The sequence below is a fragment of the Oncorhynchus nerka genome, linkage group LG28 (genome assembly GCF_034236695.1).
Source record: "Oncorhynchus nerka isolate Pitt River linkage group LG28, Oner_Uvic_2.0, whole genome shotgun sequence".
Classification (NCBI taxonomy): domain Eukaryota; kingdom Metazoa; phylum Chordata; class Actinopteri; order Salmoniformes; family Salmonidae; genus Oncorhynchus; species Oncorhynchus nerka.
The window spans coordinates 18,027,201-18,046,830 of record NC_088423.1 but is presented as its reverse complement, the minus strand read 5'-3'; the positions used below and the strand labels follow the sequence as shown (position 1 = coordinate 18,046,830).

General features: G+C 43.7%; 1 protein-coding gene across 1 annotated transcript; it reads right to left on the bottom strand.

Moving 5' to 3' along the window:
• Positions 1-264: 264 nt before the first annotated feature.
• snx5 (sorting nexin 5) lies at positions 265-15,178 on the bottom strand. Its single transcript, XM_029640047.2, has 13 exons — positions 14,989-15,178; positions 12,199-12,303; positions 11,774-11,884; positions 8,493-8,614; positions 8,188-8,311; positions 7,543-7,638; positions 6,961-7,066; positions 5,975-6,050; positions 5,423-5,462; positions 4,899-4,985; positions 4,577-4,736; positions 4,395-4,480; positions 265-4,021 (listed from the first exon to the last, which is right to left on the bottom strand). The coding sequence occupies exons 1-13, from the start codon at positions 15,022-15,024 to the stop codon at positions 3,971-3,973; spliced, it is 1,200 nt and encodes a 399-aa protein (XP_029495907.1). The 5' UTR covers positions 15,025-15,178; the 3' UTR covers positions 265-3,970.
• Between the last annotated feature and the right edge of the window lie 4,452 nt (positions 15,179-19,630).

Here is a 19,630-nt window from a genome sequence, read left to right as displayed (position 1 = left end):
CTATCCTCTTCAGCATGCAGACTGCACCACCTGCTGGTGTGAAGATGCCATGGTCCCAGTTGAATTTCAGTTGACCTTCACTTCAGTAGTAATATGCTACCTTCAAATTTGCATACATTGTTTTTTGCATAGAGCTTATTATTGGTTCATTCTGATATATTCTAAGTCAGACATTTCCAAATTCTGAGTTGTCTTGAACGAGTCCATAGTATCAGTGATTACATCACACGCAGTTGTAGTACCTTAAGATACTAACACAGTATGTATTTTGGGAAAGTAGGATTTATTTAATGTCATTATTGCATTCTTTTTTTTATGTAGACGCTCCGTAAGAAAAATAACTAGGTAAAGAAGTATTTCACACAGTTGTAATCCATTAGAAATACATTCATTTAGCAAAAAATATTTCATTATAAACACAGCTCTCTCTGGGCTTGGAAATGATTGCTAAGTATCTACCACCTTCATAGTGCATTCTCATTCTTTTCTTAAGCAATTCAAAGAATTCAATCATTTTTGTTTCAATATGAACCCTTTCCATTTCACAGGTTGAGTGTAGGCATAGCCTGGTCCCTGATCTGTTAGTGCTCTTGCCAACACCATTGCTGTCATAGTAAAGCCAGACCAGGCATGACAAATCCATATCCAATCGTATGCAAGAGGGCAGAAACAGACTGGTACCCAGGCTAGTTTAGCACTAGCAAAGGTTCTGTCAGTAACAAAAAGCAATAGGAGAAATATAGGCGACGCCAAACTTAATTGCTTAAAAACAAATACTGCATCAGCAGTAAGAAGCAAGGGGATTGGTGGATTGGTTAGTGTTGCTCTGTAAGCAGGTGGAGTAGGCCACTGGTAAACAACAGGAAATCAATGAAGTGCACAGTCATGTAGTCTACTCTCTGCATCACAATTATCCTGGTAGTGTACACTCATCCTCATCACACAATTAAAAACATTGGATTGGTATAAGCATGTCAGACTTTCAAATTCATGAAGGGCAGTGAACAAGTGCACACTTAGGGCAGAACATTCTAGAATTGAAACTAACAGCTTCAAGCAGATGCTGAAGGACATGAGTCAGTCAAACTCCTCTGAATAAGTGCTAGGACCAGAGTTACTCTCCAATAGCCAATATAAGTCTAGTGCTTGATGCTTGCTTAATGTTAACTATATAATGCATGAAGCGTCCAAGCTGACCAGGCTACATATGCAATGTAATGATTGGGCTGACTTGACAGAGCGCAATCCTACGGTAACTTTCAAATGTAGTCAAGCAAAATCCATTAATTACGTTTAACAAACCATACAACTACCTTGAACATTTTAGAGAAATAAATAAATTACTGGATAAACTGGGCAGATGCAAAGTTCGGTAACAGAATTACAGTAAAATCTTTTATTCTGTTACCAAACATATCTACACAGTTCTTCCTGTAAAATATGCTTCTGTAAACTTTTCAGTGGAAATATCAAACAAAGTTAAGTTAAACATTGACATACATTTTAAAGTGAAACATCTGAGTATAATGCCGTTACCATGGAAATTCTCTAGAGCAACTGGCTGAAGGGTGAGTGGACTAGGACCTGCTGCTGGCCTCACCCACACAGCAGGAAGTGTGTCACGTGATTCATAAGTATACAGTAGTTAGCTACTACGGGTGGACTTCACTGACTCAAACTAGTCCACTGAACATTCACTCAATGAGTACAGAAACCAGTGTTCCCTGGCACTCACTAGACATAGCAGATTGAAGAGAGGGTGGGGTGGGTAAAAATAAAATAAAGTCACGTATCACAAGTTTGGCAGTCAACTTTGATAAAGGGACAACTACCAGTCCTGACACTCACAAGGGCTGTGGTGAAAATAATCTATTGGTCCATATTATGTGTAAGTAAACTTGTCAAAAGCCATGTGAATCTTAAGAATTTAGCTCCAGTTACTGGGAGTAATGTAGACGAATGTGAGAAGAGCCATGTAGCCATTCCTGAGGAACGGCCAAAGCATTTCTGTGTGGTACCACACAGTATAGATACACTACCACACACACACACACTAGTGTCTACTCAGCGTTCCTAACCATGAAAAAGAGCACTTCACTTTACTGGTGGTTTGAGAGAGTTTGGCCCAGACTAATCTCAGAGAGAGATATATATATATATATATATATATAGATAAGTCCCAATTCTCCACTCTTCTCCCACTTCCTGTCATGGATTTAACAGTGGTGGAAACTCGCATCAGCCAATGCTTATATCAACCCAATGTATTTAAATCCAGGACGAGTGTGCAAGTGCACACTTTGGTAGAAAGGTGGACAATTATTTAGGCACTAAGTTAATCGCTCTCCCTTTTCCATCCACTTTATATGTTCTTTATGAACAGTTGCTCCATCTGGGTCGTATTCCCTGGGCACAAAACCGAAGGAAAATCTGAACTGGTCCAATAAGAAATTGTTTTCATTTTCTATTGCAAAATGTTTTGCTACACAGTGGCCTAATGAATAGGACCTTTTAAACTGTTCCATTACAAACCAGAGAAGCAGTAGCTGAGCTCAGTTGTCAGTTATTCACTATGTGATTCCTCAGAGTATTTCCTGTTTAAAGTAGAGTTGCAATAAGAAAGTTATAGATAGCTATACCCACACCATAAAAACCTCAGGTTATTCCGAAACAACTCTGACTAGTTAAACTCTACAGATCCACATTTAGTAGGTCCAAATTCCACCTAAATTAAACACTTGTGTTCGGTTGCAAAACAGTTTGCTACAGAGTTCCCTAATGAACACGACCCAGATGTATGCGTTTACGTATAGAAAAGTGCGGGACCTAACGGGGCTAGTTAGAGTGTGCCGTGAAAAGCAAGCAAAACATCACAATGAGGCTATCATTCCACAATCAACATCGTTAAAAATGGAAAATCCAATACAAGGATAGAGTAATCCATCCAGAATAGGAAAAAATATATCACAATCTATGGGTGCATTCGTAAATTCACTCTGGAGTGCCAAAGGGCCCTCAAGAGTGCGCTCGGAGCGTTCGTAAATTCAGAGCGTTGTCAGATTGCTAACTGGCTAAAGTAAATTAGCTTGCTAGTTACTTCCAGACATAAATGATAGAAAACGTCACTCTGCTAGGGCAAGTAAAGTGGTCAGAGGTGGTTAGGCTGTTTTCACCTTATAGAGCGTTGGTGACTAACTGTGCAGCAATTGAATTACGTTTTTTTGCCAATGTTTAGGGACACCGGCCATATTCAACAGGTGTTGAGCGTTCGTTCATCAGTTATTCTGCATTCTGGCACACAGACGAGAGCGCTCTGAAATCGGAGTAGATAGCCAGAGTGAATTCACAAAGGCGCCCAGATGAAGAGGAATATCAGAAGACAATGCAAGCGGCTACCTTCTCCGTTCCGCATTGCTGGCATCACAAAAGGTGAGTGTTCCATGGGACATGAGGCGGAGTAGAAAGAGGTGGGTTGCCAGGTGGGCAGGGACTATGTAAACCTTGAGACAGACTAAAAAACAGACAGACTGCAAACAGACGGCTGCAGGTTCCTGTGCAGGTTTCTGAAATGGCATCATTTGGGGGTGGAGGTACCCAGGATCGTGTTTAATAGGCACAGAATGCGCCGAAATCGAGTGAAACGGTGAGGGACTATCTAATCCTGTGCAATAACAAAGGCTCCTTTTCTTTTGCAAATGTATGTTTTTCTACCATGTGCCCTAATGAACACGACCCAAGGTCCCCTGGGGGTAGAGTGTGGTGGGAAGGGGTATCTAGGTTCCCTTCTCAAAGGCTGGTGAAGTAGCCTGGTTCCAGATCCGTTTGTGCTTTTGCCTACGCCATTGGCACGGTTCTACATGACAGTTCCATACGGAGTTGGCAAGACAGCAAAAAACAGACTGGCACCCAGGCTAGCCGGTCAGTGGGTGGTGGTCTGGCGGTCTGGGAGGATTGGTAGGAGACAGGAGGTTCAGTTGCTCTTGAGAAGCTCAATACAGCCCTGCAGCAGAGCCATGTTGTTCTGTGGTTACAGAGAGAACAGGGATATCAGTATCATATCCATTCAACAGACATTTCACAAGGATCAGGGCACAATGTACCACATAACATGAACTACATTTTGCTCATAGTTGCTACATATATAATATCCACTGAAAGCTCCTGAACAGTCCAGTCCATCACTGAGAAAAGTACCAACAAAGTAGAGTGTTGTGTCTGCGGTTGGTCTAGTGGTGAACCCCTCCTGTAGCACATAACAGTTTAGTGATATTGTATCCCACGGCTTCTAATTGTGTCATTCGATCTCTCCCCTCCCCCTATAGTTCATTACTGCATATTCCCGAAAAAAATCTCAAACACAGGAAGGAAAAAGAACTCTGTGCACCCTGACTGACCTTGGCGTGTTTGATCTCCAGTTCAGCCATCTCTATTAGGTTCTTACGGAAAGCCACCACTCTCCTGCCCTTAAAACTGGTCAGCTCTGGGAGGAGAAGACCATACTGTCAGTTTACTCACTGTACTGTATTACAGAAGAACATGTTAGCCCAAATCCACATGCACACAGTCTTAAACAAACCTCTTTTTCCAGACTCAGAGAGCTTGTCAAACTTCTGCAGACACTGTTGTTGGTGCTCCTCAGCCTGGGTGATGTCTTTACTCTTCAGCCGGGCCTTGTCCAGGGCCTTGTTACTGTTCTCATAGTCAGCCAGGGCCCGGGCCCGCCTGTACAACAGGTCCTGACACACATGTAGTGGTTAACACACAAACAGCATTTCTCAGAGAATGCATGTAATATGCATGCCTACCGTGTTGCCACGTGACTTTAAGAAAATAATGAATGATTCAATAAGAAGTTGCTGAGGTTTTTTTGAGAGAGAAACAGACTAGACGTGGCTCACCTTGGCTGCCTGGATGTCCAGCATGTAGTAACGGAGCAGCTCCGTGAGCTTCAGCTCCTCGTCTGACGCCACTCTGCCCTCCACTTTCTACAGGCAGGACCAAATAGATACAACATCAATGCTACCGCCATGCTCAAAGAACATAAGATACACATTTAAAATGTAAATAAATATATATATATACACATACATACACACACACACACAACTGACACACCACATTTCCAACTAGCACCTTGCTGATAGTAAGTACAATTTTCCTCTAAAGCAGATATGACAGAAATGTTGTCTCCCCTAGCTATCTTAAGATGACCTGCATGTCGTGCTGGATATGAGTGTCTGCTAAATGACTAACTTGTAAAAAAAATGTAGACATTTGCACAGCCCACAAAAGCAAAATGCACACGTGTTTAAATGTATTGCTGACCTCACAAAATTTGAATTTGCATGGAGATGGACAATAGCGGATGATATAAAAACAGTCCAGGTTGAGAAGTGCAGAAGACCAGCACTGTGGTTCTTACCCTTAGTTTCTCAAACAAGTCTGCAAACTTCTCAAGGTGCCTGAAGGGAATAGACAAGACCATGAGAACTTGAGCAAAGTCACAATTTGTTGTCGCTGATATTGGGTGAGATGTAAACCATTCATTTAGCAACCCATAAACTCTTGTAGCTAGACTACATAAACAAACATGGTACCCTAGATCGATCTTTATACTATGGGCACCGATAGCTAACAAGCAGCAATAGTTCCAGTGCTTGGGATCTCAATCACTGATTATTTGGACAAATCATGATTTTGCAGGTGTTCGCATCTTTCTGAATTTCAGAAGGGGGGGGCATTTTGCCCATATAATAATTGCCCGTAATTTGCAGAGGTTTGGGCTCATTGTTCTGGTTCCGCTCCTCATTCTAGCATCTCTTAACACGTATGATCCTAGAACTTAATCAAGCTTCTGACCAATTATGCGGGACTTTAGTTCTGGGTTAACCGAGATTAAGCCACCCGTAGTTGGCTTGAAACAACGGCACCATTCGTATACCTCGAACTATAGTGTATTCATATTGTTACTCACTTTTTAAGTGCGGTGTTGTCATCGACAGAGAGACTGTTCAAAGTGGCAGAGATGTGGATGTAATCATCAGCAACATCTGAGACAAAATACAACATGTTAAAATCTAAATTCTTGGCCCACTTTAAATCTGAACTCAGCCCCTGAGTGACTTCAAGAGGTTAGGGGTCACCATAACGCAAAACCTGGTATCCTAGGTGGTCGACCTGAGGCCAAGGGTCAACGGCTGTGAATTCCAAGCAATCAATAAAACTCAGTATGGGTAACATACTGTAAGAAGTTGCACCACTTTGGTGACACCACACAATGATACCACACATCCTGCTGTTCATCTATAAACATTTAAATGTCTTGAAAACCGATCTGGCCTTAATGGCTACATGTACTCTTAAATCTCCACCCGGCATAGCCAGAAGAGGCCTGGCCACCCCTCGGAGCCTGGTTCCTCTCTACCCGGCACAGCCAGAAGAGGCCTGGCCACCCCTCGGAGCCTGGTTCCTCTCTACCCGGCACAGCCAGAAGAGGCCTGGCCACCCCTCGGAGCCTGGTTCCTCTCTACCCGGCACAGCCAGAAGAGGCCTGGCCACCCCTCGGTTCCTCTATGTTCCCACCTTTTGAGCTTTTCCTAGACACTGTGCTTCTGCATCAGTATTGCTTGCTCTTTGGAGTTTTAGGTAAGGCAGTTTTTGACTTGGGCAGGAGCTGAGTACCAGCGCCTCAAATATTCTGTTCCTCTCATAGAATATTAGCACAAAAGTATTGTGGAGCTTCTGCAACTAACTATAAAAACAGTACCAGCACCTATTTTAGTCCCAAGTCCAGCATTGCGGCTAGGTATCTCCAAAGCAATATGTGACAACTGCTGATGTTAAAAGGGCTTTATAAATTACATGTGATTGAGCCAGATATAAGGGGGGAAAAAACAACTTCTTATCAATAACTCAAAAAGCTCCAATTCAAGTTGGTTGTTGTTGATTTCATAGTCATACTTTTGTGAGAGCGGGTCATCTTCTCTGCCCTGGCAGTGGAGTCTTTGATCTTGGACGAATAATCAAGCAGGAAGGTCTTCTCCTGCTCAAAGAAATCATCTACTTCCTGCAAGAAAAAAAATATTTTAAAGACATCAACCTTCTGCCTAAGACACACAAAAAAAAACACAAAGCCAGATCTTCATTCTGGATACGAAGGTCCCTGCTCAGCTTGTAAACCGTTACGATTTGTAGCTGCATTTGTTTCTCTTTGTTGACTTTCTGCATCTGGTTTGTAATGCATTGACTTTCTGCATCTGGTTTGTAATGCATTGACTTTCTGCATCTGGTTTGTAATGCATTGACTTTCTGCATCTGGTTTGTAATGCATTGCTGATTTCACAAGATGACATTTCATGGAAATGGACAATAAAAGCATTGGGCTTGTTTGACAATGCAGGCAACTGCTGACTGATTCTGAAATCACCTTGCATAAATTATTGTTTGTAGGTCAGTCAGTCACAATTTACCCACAATGCCTCACAGATGTGATGCTCTCGAACTTGGCTAGTATTGTATGATATGCGAGGAGGCCACACCTACCTTTATCCCAGAGATGATGACCTCATCAGCACTCTTGACCATGTTCTTAAAGAAACTCCCAAACGTCTCCTTTGCGTTCTTCCTTCGTACGCTCAGCTACGTGGACCAATCACAGGTAGGGAAATTATTTAGTTAGCCATTGAGACCACAGAACAAGTTCGCAATGTAAAATTGATTACGTAAGCTACAATAGCTGTGGCGCTGTCTTGTGGAAGCCTTTAGTTCCACATAGGAATGAAGAAAGTGAGTAAGAACTACAATAAGTGTTAGGGTTTTTCCTAATAATTTTATAAAATGCCTGTATAACATTTCCCAAAAGGACAAACAAAACCATCTCAGCAGACCCTAGCTGACTCGAAGCTCCACTGACCGAGTGGTTTGGAAATAGAGCTTAACTCAGCAGCAGGATGTGCCCTAGGTCTGCTTGCTTATCTTCCTCTATCCCCCTCCCTCTATCCCCCTCCCTCGTGTTCACTAGGCACAAAACGGAAGAAAATGACTGGATGTACTAACTGAACTGCATTGGGAAATGTTTTTCAACGGTGTGCTCGAGTGAACACGACTCAGCAGTTAACTAGGAAGTCAGTACTGCTAGAAAATACGCAGTCTGTCTTCTTCGTTTCCTTTTCCAAGTGTCAAACTCACATCCTGGTCATACTCCAGGAATATCTGGAAGTTTCTGTCCTTGCTCAGGATCGGGTGAGAAGATAGTCGCTGCAGGAATACCTCGTGGACTTGTACAGTCTTCTTAAATACAGCCAGGTACTCACTGGGAGAGAGAGCCAGAAGATGGCAAATTACCAACTGAGAGTGCACATACAGATACACAATCTTGAGATCACCAGAATCATTCCCACAGGAATCGTAATACAACATTTAAATACGCAGAACTGTGCCAATTACGCTTGGACACAGTGACAAGGGGTAAAGGAGGAAAGGTCAGAACTCACGCCTCTAACTCCTGCTTCATCTTGGTGTATTCCTCCTTGGTCATGGTGGCTTCTCCCTCTCCCAGTTTATGCATCTTCTCCCTTGGGCTCTCGAAGTCTGGCTTCGGGGGGGCTGGAGGGATCTGGACAGACAGGGAGATGGGGAGGAAAAGAGCAGAGGGGGAGTAATGGAGGAAAGGGAGAGAGGTAGAGAGGAAAGAGGGGAAGGAGCAAGGGCAGAGGAGAGGCAGAGGGGAAGGTGTAGTTGAGGAGAGGGAGATGCGGAGGTAGGGGTGAGGAGAGCAGATGGAGCTTCTAGTAAGATTTCCTACATGGGCATGTCCCTACAATAAAACTCAGCTGACAGACGATGGTATTTAAAATAAAATATTTGAGCAGATAACGGAGTCCCTTCCACCTTCATCAAATAACACTCACATGTCCTGACAGTGAACTTGTGAAATTACATTCAGTGGCAGCATTGGCTGCGAGTGTGAACTATACTGTAATTAAGTGGTGTGTCAAATCAAATTCTATTTGTCACATGCACTAACATCTGCTAACCATGTGTGAGTGTAGCGAAATTCTTGTGCTTCCAGTTCCGACAATGCAGTAATAACCAACAAGTAATCTGACCTAACAATTCCACAACTACTAGCCTATACACACACAAGTGTAAAGGGATAAAGAATATGTACATAAAAATATATGAATGAGTGATGGTACAGAATGGCATAGGCAAGATGCAGTAGATGGTATCGAGTACAGTATATACATATGAGATGGGTAATGTAGGGTATGTAAACATTATATTAAGTGGCATTGTTTAAAGTGGCTAGTGATACATGTTTTACATGTATGGCAGCAGCCACTCAATGTTAGTGGTGGCTGTTTAACAGTCTGATGGCCTTGAGATCAGAAGCTGTTTTTCAGTCTTTCGGTCCCTGCTTTGATGCACCTGTACTGACCTCGCCTTCTGGATGATAGCGGGGTGAACAGGCAGTGGCTCGGGTGGTTGTTGTCCTTGATGATCTTTATGGCCTTCCTGTAACATCGGGTGGTGTAGGTGTCCTGGAGGCCAGGTAGTTTGCCCCCGGTGATGCGTTGTGCAGACCTCACTACCCTCTGGAGAGCCTTACGGTTGTGGGCGGAGCAGTTGCCGTACCAGGCGGTGATACAGCCCGACAGGATGCTCTCGATTGTGCATCTGTAGAAGTTTGTGAGTGTTTTTGGTGACAAGCCAAATTTCTTCAGCCTCCTGAGGTTGAAGAGGCGCTGCTGCGCCTTCTTCACAACGCTGTCTGTGTGGATGGACCAATTCAGTTTGTCCGCGATGTGTATGCCAAGGAACTTAACTTTCCACCTTCTCCACTCCTGTCGATGTGGATAGGGGGGTGCTCCCTCTGCTGTTTCCTGAAGTCCACAATCATCTCCTTTATTTTGTTGAGTGAGAAGTTATTTTCGTGACACCACCGAGGGCCCTCCCTGTAGGCAGTCTCGTCGTTTTTGGTAATCAAGCCTACCACTGTAGTGTCGTCCGCAAACTTGATGATTGAGTTGGAGACGTGCATGGCCACGCAGTCGTGGGTGAACAGGGAGTACAGGAGAGGGCTCAGAATGCACCCTTGTGGGGCCCCAGTGTTGAGGATCAGCAGGGTGGAGATGTTGTTACCTACCCTCACCACCTGGGGGCGGCCCATCAGGAAGTCCAGTACCCAGTTGCATAGGTCGGGGTTGAGACCCAGGGTCTCGAGCTTGATGACGAGTTTAGGGTACTATGGTGTTAAATGCTGAGCTGTAGTCGATGAACAGCATTCTCACATAGGTATTCCACTTGTCCAGATGGGTTAGGGCAGTGTGCAGTGTGGTTGCGTTGTCTGTGGACCTATTGGGGCGGTAAGCAAATTGGAGTGGGTCTAAGGTGCCAGGTAGGGTGGAGGTGATATGGTCCTTGACTAGTCTCTCAAAGCACTTCATGATGATGGAAGTGAGTGCTACGGGGCGGTAGTCGTTTAGCTCAGTTACCTTAGCTTTCTTGGGAACAGGAACAGTGGTGGCCCTCTTAAAGCATGTGGGAACAGCAGCCTGGGATAAGGATTGATTGAATATGTCCGTAAACACACCAGCCAGCTGCTCTGCGCATGCTCTGAGGACGCCGTCTGGGCCTGCAGCCTTGCGAGGGTTAACACGTTTAAATGTTTTACTCACCTCGGCTGCAGTGAAGGAGAGTCCGCAAGTTTTGGTAGCGGGCCATGTCAGTGGCACTATATTGTCCTCAAAGCGAGCAAAGAAGTTGTTTAGTCTGTCTGGGAGCAAGACATCCTGGTCCGCGACGGGGCTGGTTTTCTTTTTGTAATCCGTGATTGACTGTAGACCCTGCCACATACCTCTCGTGTCTGAGCCGTTGAATTGCGACTCTACACTGACGCTTAGCTTGTTTGATTGCCTTGGAGGGAATAGCTATACTGTTTCTATTCGGTCATGTTTCCGGTCACCTTGCCCTGGTTAAAAAGCAGTGGTTCGCGCTTTCAGTTTCACGCGAATGCTGCCATCAATCCCCGGTTTGGGAATGTTTTAATTGTTACTGTGGGTATAACGTCGCCGAGGCACTTTCTAATAAACTCGCTACCCGAATCAGCGTATTCGTCAATGTTGATGTACGCAATGCGGAACATATCCCAAACCACGTGATCGAAGCAGTCTTGAAGCGTGAAATCAGATTGGTCGGACCAGCGTTGAACAGACCTGAGCGCGGGAGCTTCTTGTTTTAGGCTCTGTCTGTAGGCTGAAAGCAACAAAATGGAGTCGTGGTCAGCTTTTCCCGAAAGGAGGGCGGGGGAGGGCCTTATATGCGTCGCGGAAGTTAGAATATCAGTGATCTAGGGTTTTACCAGTGTGTGTGTATGTTCCGTAGACTACTCCATAGAGCTGGGACGATAAACTGAAAATGATCAATACAGACCACTTATCACAGACATTTTGCTGATATCGTTCATTACGATAAGTAGCCGATACTAGAGAAGTTTAAAATTAAATATGTTTGCTAATCTCGGTCACTTAATGGGACAACTGATGGAAACAACCATCAATCTAGTATTAGTAGTTAAGGATAAAGATAAACATCTGTGATGTACATTAAAATGTTATAAACAACTCATTATCGCATCAATCCAGGCAATTTATTGCGATATGGTCTTTTATTCCATATCACCCAGCTCTACTACTCAAATCACTCAATGAGCCCAGCATAGTCCCAAACCAGTGTGTGTGTGTGTATGTGATGGACTTAATAGGTCACTCACAATGAGCCCAGCGTAGTCCTCAGTCTCAACCAGCGCGTCATGGAGCCAGATAAAGTCCTCATGTTGCCTAGGAACAGAGAAGTCTGGCTTCTGGAAGGAGCTCAGGGTGGTCTGACAGAAAAGACAATTCAAGCTCCATTTAAAGTGCATTAACACAAGGTTGTAATATACTTTAGAAGACAGACATCTGAGAGACAGTTACTGTTATTTATTTTTCACTGACACTGATCCAGAGTGACTTGCAGTGCAGCATTCAACTAAGGTAGGTAAGACAACCACATTCGACATAGAAACAACATAAGCTGTAGTTCTAGCCTGCTGGACACGAAGAGCATTATATATTATTTGAATAACTGACAGGAAAGTGAGGGAACTAGCAGTGACCCTTAGCTTAAGAACTGAAACTGTGGAGTTGCTGTTTTTACCTTGGTGTGGACAGTGAACTTGACTTTGTCACGTTCACAGAGTGCATCAGGAATGTCGATGAGGAGAGAAGCGTCGTTGTTAAGGTCCACAGACACAGAGCGTGCCTAAGACAAGGGGGAACAGGGTAAAGGACAAGGTTATTTCAGCTTTTATTCCTTTCAGCACATTCCCAGTGGGTCAGAAGTTTACATACACTCAATTAGTATTTGATAGCATTGCCTTTAAATTGTTTAACTTGGGTCAAACGTTTCAGGTAGCCTTCCACAAGCTCCCACAATAAGTTGGGTGAATTTTGGACCATTCCTCCTGACAGAGCTGGTGTAACTGAGCCAGGTTTGTAGGCCTCCTTGCTCGCACACGCTTTCAGTTCTGCCCACACATTTGATATAGGATTGAGGTCAGGGCTTTGTGATGGCCACTCCAACACCATGACTTTGTGAGAAAATGGCTTAAGGACAACTGTGGAAGTATGCTTGGGGTCATAGTCCATTTGGAAGACCCATTTGCATCCAAGCTTTAACTTCCTGACTGATGTCTTGAGATGTTGCTTCAATACATCCACCCTCATGATGCCATCTGTTTTGTGAAGTGCACCAGTCCCTCCTGCAGCAAAGCACCCCCACAAAATGATGCTGCCACCCCCATGCTTCACAGTTGGGATGGTGTTCTTCAGCTTGCAAGCCTCCCCCTTTTTCCTCCAAACATAACGATGATCATTATGGGCAAACAGTTCTATTTTTGTGTCATCAGACACTAGGACATTTCTCCAAAAAGTACAATCTTTGTCCCCATGTGCAGTTGCAAACCGTTGTCTGGCTTTTATGACGGTTTTGGAGCCGTGGCTTCTTCCTTGCTGAGCGGCCTTTCAGGCTATGTCGATATAGCACTCGTTTTACTGGGGATATAGATACTTTCGTACCTGTTTCCTCCAGCATCTTCACAAGGTCCTTTGCTGTTGTTCTGGGATTGATTTGCACTTTCCGCACCAAAGTACGTTCATCTCTAGGAGACAGAACGTGTCTCCTTCTTGAGCGGTATGACGGCTGCGTGGTCCCATGGTGTTTATACTTGCGTACTATTGTTTGTACAGATGAACATGGTACCTTCAGGCATTTGGAAATTGCTCCCAAGGATGAACCAGAGGTCTTAGCTGATTTCTTTTGATTTTCCCATGATGTCAAGCAAAGAGGCACCGAGTTTGAAGGCAGGCCTTGAAAAACATCCACAGGTATACCTTCAATTGACTAAAATAATGTAATTAGAAGCTTCTAAAGCCATGACATCATTTTCTGGAATTTTCCAAACTGTTTAAAGGCACATTTAACTTACTGTATGTAAAATTCTGACCCACTGGAATTGTGATAGATTATTTCAGACAAATTCACTGTGTCTGTAAATAATTGTTGGGAAAATTACTTGTGTCATGCACAAAGTAGATGTCTTAACAGACTTGCCAAAACTATATTTTATCAAGACATTTGTGGAGTGGCTGAAAAACGAGTTTCAACCTAAGTGACTCCAACCTAAGTGCATGTAAACTTCCGACTTCAACTGATATATATATATATATATATCCTTGGGATTGAATTACACACACACCGTACTTGAAGCAATAACTCCAGCTGATTTCCCAAAAGGGTCGGTCAATGTTTGCAAGAGTCTGCTAGCTAGCGTACATTTCTCCTAGCATGGTCCTGAATTTGTTTGTGCCATCCTACCACTCCCTATGGTCATTATTTTCAAGGCTACGTTTCTCCCATCTTAACAGCTGTTTCTGTTTGAGTAGGAGAAGCCTTGATCGTATGGGTAGCCCTAGTGGAAACTGACCCACTATCCTGGCGTTGCAAGTACCATTCTCTAACAATTTAGCCAGTACTTCCTGTGTGAATGAGCCTCAGTGTTTCACCATACTACTACCCGAACTCTGCTACTCAGCTTGACAGAGTCATCCGAAATAAAGCAGAGTAAGTCTCCTCTGGAATGTCTCAGAGGGAGAAAAAAAAATGGCAGAAAATAAAATAACCACAGGCCTGTCCAATTCCACACCAGTCCGTCCATATGTAAGCCATCTGAGTTATTCTGTAATTGGCCAGGACAAAACTAGCCTCTTACTGCCACGTTGCAAGTCCCCAAAGGCAATGGTTAGATCAGTGGTCGGTGATCCATATTCTAAAATCAATAGCCCTCTAGCCAGATAATTCAAAATAGTAATGGGGTAAACAGGAAAAGCAGAAATTAAACCAGCGAGAATGGCCTGTTATTGGGTAAGTGCAGTGCCATACAAGCCCAACTTTCATGTCAGAGGCAGTGGAACACTTTTAAAGGCTACGACATCAAGTACTTATGGCAAACTAAAGTAGCCTGGGGTGGTGACAATACAATAATGGATAAGACATCTTGTGACAACATTTATCTGTGAAGTAGTTAGCTAGCTAGGCCAATGCCAAAGATAGTGGTAGAATGCTTTCTATACAGCCTCCAATACTCGTTGACGTTATAAGTTAGACTGTTGCTTTCAACAGACTGCAGCTGTTGATTCCTCTAGATAACTATTTAGCTAGCCGGGAAACCTTATTTTCAGGTTATTAGCTAGCCAGCGACATTTATCATAGATAGCTGACTGTATGAATAGCGTTACCTAAATACTGCAGTTGTGTTTTAAGCAAGTGAGCATCTCATGAACTTCCCCGCTAGCTAAAATATAGGCTACAGTTAGCTGGATATTTAACATTAAGCGAAGAGCTAGGTAGTTGGCTAACAAAGACGATAATACATCGCTCATAACGTACCTTTTCTTTTTCGCTATCATCAAGAGTAGATGTCATGATTATAAAAGTACAACAACGTTGCAGATCGTCGTGCTGTGCTACAAGTCTAGCTATATTCGCTATCTACACAACCCCCGTTTCGCTCTTCCTGTCTCCTGACAGATAAATCCCGCCCAATAACTCGCCCTGATGTTTTTGATTGGACACGGTTTCTGAACGTCAATCAACATAGTTCGTTGCTTTTTTTTGTCCAACCCAAGTCTCATTTCGAACATACGTTACCGATACAACAATTAAACATACTCAATTATTACATATTGTAATAATGTACTGTATATGGCCACAGCGTATGTGGACTGTTCCATGTCAGGAAAATGTCAGGAAAACACGGAACAGTTTCAAAGACCCACCTTCAAGGGATTACTAGACTAGTTTTGTCTATCATGTTCCATCAATAATTTACTTGAGAGAAAAAAACTACATGCCTTCCCTCCTCGGTCAAAATGTTGTGTAAGAAAATAAAAATCGCGCGATGTTTGGGAGGTAACGAATATCCACTACATGTATTTATTGTTTTCCAAATATTCAGTAATCATTTCATGTAACCAAAGCATAGCCTAAGGTACTCCCTGTTCACCCATGACTGCATGGCCAAGCACGACAGAGGGTAGTGCGTACGGCCCAGTACATCACTGGGGCCAAGCTTCCTGCCACCCAGGACCTCTATATCAGGCGGTGTCAGAGCATGGCCCAAAAAAATGCCAATGATTCCAGCCACCCCAGTCATAGACTGTTCTCTCTGCTACTAAGTCTAGGTCAAAAAGGCATCTTAACTGCTTCTAACCCCTTTAAGACTCTTGAACAGTTAATCTACCCGGACTATTTGCGTTGTCCCCACCTCACCCCCCATTTTACACTGCTGCTACATTCTGTTTATTATCTATGCATAGTTACTTTACCTCTACCTACATGTATATATTACCTCGTCTAACCGCTGCCCCCGCACATTGACTCCCTGTATATAGCCCCTGTATATAGCCTCGCTACAGTTATTTTATTGTTGCTCCTTAATTATTTGTTATATTTCTATTTCATTATTTTTCTAAAACTGCATTGTTGGTTAAGGGCTTGTAAGTTGTCACACCCTGGCCTTAGTTATCTTTGTTTTCTTTATTATTTTGGTTAGGCCAGGGTGTGATATGGGTGATTTATGTGTTTTGATTTGTCTAGGGTTTTTTGTAGATTTATGGGGTTGTGTTCAGTTTAGGTGTCTAGGTAAGTCTATGGTTGCCTAGATTGGTTCTCAATCAGAGGCAGGTGTTAATATTTGTGTCTGATTGGGAACCATATTTAGGCAGCCATATTCTTTGGCTATTTTGTGGGTGATTGTTTCCTGTGTCAGTGTTTGTGCCACATGGGACTGTTTTCACGGTTTGTAGTTGTGCTCATGTTTAAGGTTTCCTATTAAAACCATGGACACTTACCACGCTGCGTATTGGTCCGATCCCTGTTTCACCTCTTCAGAAGAGGAAGAAAACCATGACATAAGTAAGCATTTCACTGTAAGATCTACATCTGTTGTATTCAGTGCATTTTATTGTTGTGTTGAGTCACTCTAAATACAAAGCTGCAAAAGAAAGAACAGATATCAAATGTATTTATAAAGCCCTTAGATTAGCTGATATCTAAAAGTGCTGTAGAGAAACTCGGGCTAAAACCTCAAACAGCAAGCAATGCAGGTGTAGATGCACAGTGGCTAGGAAAAACTCCCTAAAAAGGCCAAAACCTAGAGAGGAACCAGGCTATAAGGGTTGGCCAGTCCTCTTCTGGCTATGCCGGGTGGAGATTATAGCAGAACATGGCCAAGACGTTCAAATGTCCATAAATGACCAGCATGGTCAAATAATAACAGTAGTTGTCGAGGGTGCAACAGGTCAGCACCTCTACCGCTCCTGCTGTCTCTAGAGAGTTGAAAACAGCAGGTCTGGGACAGGTAGTACGTCCGGTGAACAGGTCAGTACTCTGCCTTGTCTCAGGATGGTAAGTTGAAGATATCCCTCTAGTGGTGTGGGGGCTGTGCTTTGGCAAAGTGGGTGGGGTTATATCCTTCCTGTTTGGCCCTGTCCGGGGGTGTCCTCGGATGGGGCCACAGTGTCTCCTGACCCCTCCTGTCTCAGCCTCCAGTATTTATGCTGCAGTAGTTTATGTGTCGGGGGGCTAGGGTCAGTTTGTTATATCTGGAGTACTTCTCCTGTCCTATTCGGTGTCCTGTGTGAATCTAGGGGTGCGTGCTCTAATTCTCTCCTTCTCTCTCTCTTTCTTTCTCTCTCTCGGAGGACCTGAGCCCTAGGACCATGCCCCAGGACTACCTGACATGATGACTCCTTGCTGTCCCCAGTCCACCTGGCCATGCTGCTGCTCCAGTTTCAACTGGCCTGGGCCCTAGGACTATGTCCCAGGACTACCTGACATGATGACTCCTTGCTGTCCCCAGTCCACCTGGCCATGCTGCTGCTCCAGTTTCAACTGTTCTGCCTTACTATTATTCAACCATGCTGGTCATTTATGAACATTTGAACATCTTGGCCATGTTCTGTTATAATCTCCACCCGGCACAGCCAGAAGAGGACTGGCCACCCCACATATGCTCTCTCTAATTCTCTCTTTCTTTCTCTCTCTCGGAGGACCGGAGCCCTAGGACCGTGCCCCAGGACTACCTGACATGATGACTCCTTGCTGTCCCCAGTCCACCTGACTGTGCTGCTGCTCCAGTTTCAACTGTTCCCTGCCCTGGCATTCCTGCTTTCATGAACAGCTTTACCATACCGACCCACACTCCTCTACCCAGAACCGTACTAGGGTGTCGACCAAGACCTGGTCATCTTCCTACCACAACCCTTGATCCTCCTTTATTTCTATTTAAAGGGTTAAGCGTATCTTTATGCCACTCAACTCTACCTTCTTCCATGCTGGGTGAGTGGATTCATATAGCCCTCTCTCCCCATGAGCTATGACCTGTGTCCACGATCAATATGGGAACCTGCACCGATATCTCTTCTATTTTGGAACAAAATCCTCACCGTCTAAACCATGGGTCAAATTACCACTCTCCGCATATCTAGTAGGACGTGCTGTATCAGGAACATGTCACCCACGATAAAACAGCTTCAGACGAACAGCTTCCATGTGAAGCCCCACCCTCTCCCCTAGAACACATCGCTTAGCAAGAGCCAGACACATCTCCACTTCTATGAACAACAACAGTGAGGAAAGGACAGGTAAGGTATTTTTCATTCGAGAGATGGCCCCCAGAATTCTGTTAATTCCAGTTCTCCTCTCGAACTCTGTTATTGTTCGACAGTGTCAAATGTGCCTTACCCTCCCGCAGTGCGATATGAATCCGGGTAGCTCTTTCAGCTAGCTGTCACCAGGAGCCCTTGGTATGGTCCCCCCACCAGGCCTATGGGACTGGATTGAGTGACTTCACCTGTAGTTCACCTGTAGTGCATAAACTCTTGGACATACAGGTTTGGTTAATAAAACAGTTTCTTATTCGTTCTGTTTATTAGCTAAAAAAAAAAATGTTATTAGTTAATTATCCCGTAGGTCACATCCTATTCTAGAACACTATTTACCCATCCCCCCTTTGTTACCTGGCTCTGCCCAGGTAACAACCTTGCCTTATTCTTACACAATGACTTAGGTAAGATTTAGTGAATTATCCTTATGTCTGACATTATCATTTAGGAGTGCCCCTTTCATTTTCCACATGTCCAATTCTTGCTTTTGTCTCCACTCAGTAACTGTTATCTACACACTATGTTATCTTTGCTCGTCCTGGCTCCTCTTCTAAACTTCTCTCTGCTCTCCAACCTTCAAGGTCTCTGCAGTGCGGGGGAGGGCTCTTCTGTCTGCCTGTGGCTCTGTTTCTCATGTTTCCAAATTTGAACTACATGTCTCACTGTTTGGCTTTATCTCATTTCTTTAGATTTAAGTTACCCTCTCCTCCTTATTCGGCTTAATCTCTCATGATTAAGTTTAGCTCTTTTATGGAAACCTTAACAATAGCTTTGACTTTTGAATCAGATTTTTAGGTCTAACCTTACAACTATAAGCCCAGGGTTTGTAAGGCCCTAGTTAAAATCTTATTTTCCGGTTGTGTCAGTAAAGAACTCTAATAATCCTTATCTCACGCCACTAATTGTTAGACTCCCCTCTCGCATGGAACTATCATGTCTATAGATATGGCTTTTCTCTAAAGTCCTTACATTTCCTTAATCAATCTATCTTAATCCTAACAATAGTCCTATATTCCTGTTAAATGTAATACTATTTAAAAACTTATAATAATCAATCAAGGTCTAATAAATGCTAACCATATTAAAAATCCTTCCTACACTAACAAGCCCTCTCCTTGGGGACCCTCAGTATTCTATCTGACAATAACATGGATTTAATATGTGTTGCAAAGTGTGGAATAAAACTTTGGTCATGGAAAACAGAGTAAAGCAGAACAAAGCATTATTATAACCCATCTGGTCCTCTCAGCTACTCCTATCCTGCACCAGGTGGGCACCATGCCACCCTTCACGACAGGGAGAACAAACATACATGGGTCATCCTCAGTCAGTCTCATCCTCCCCTGAAAGCATGCTTCAGTATC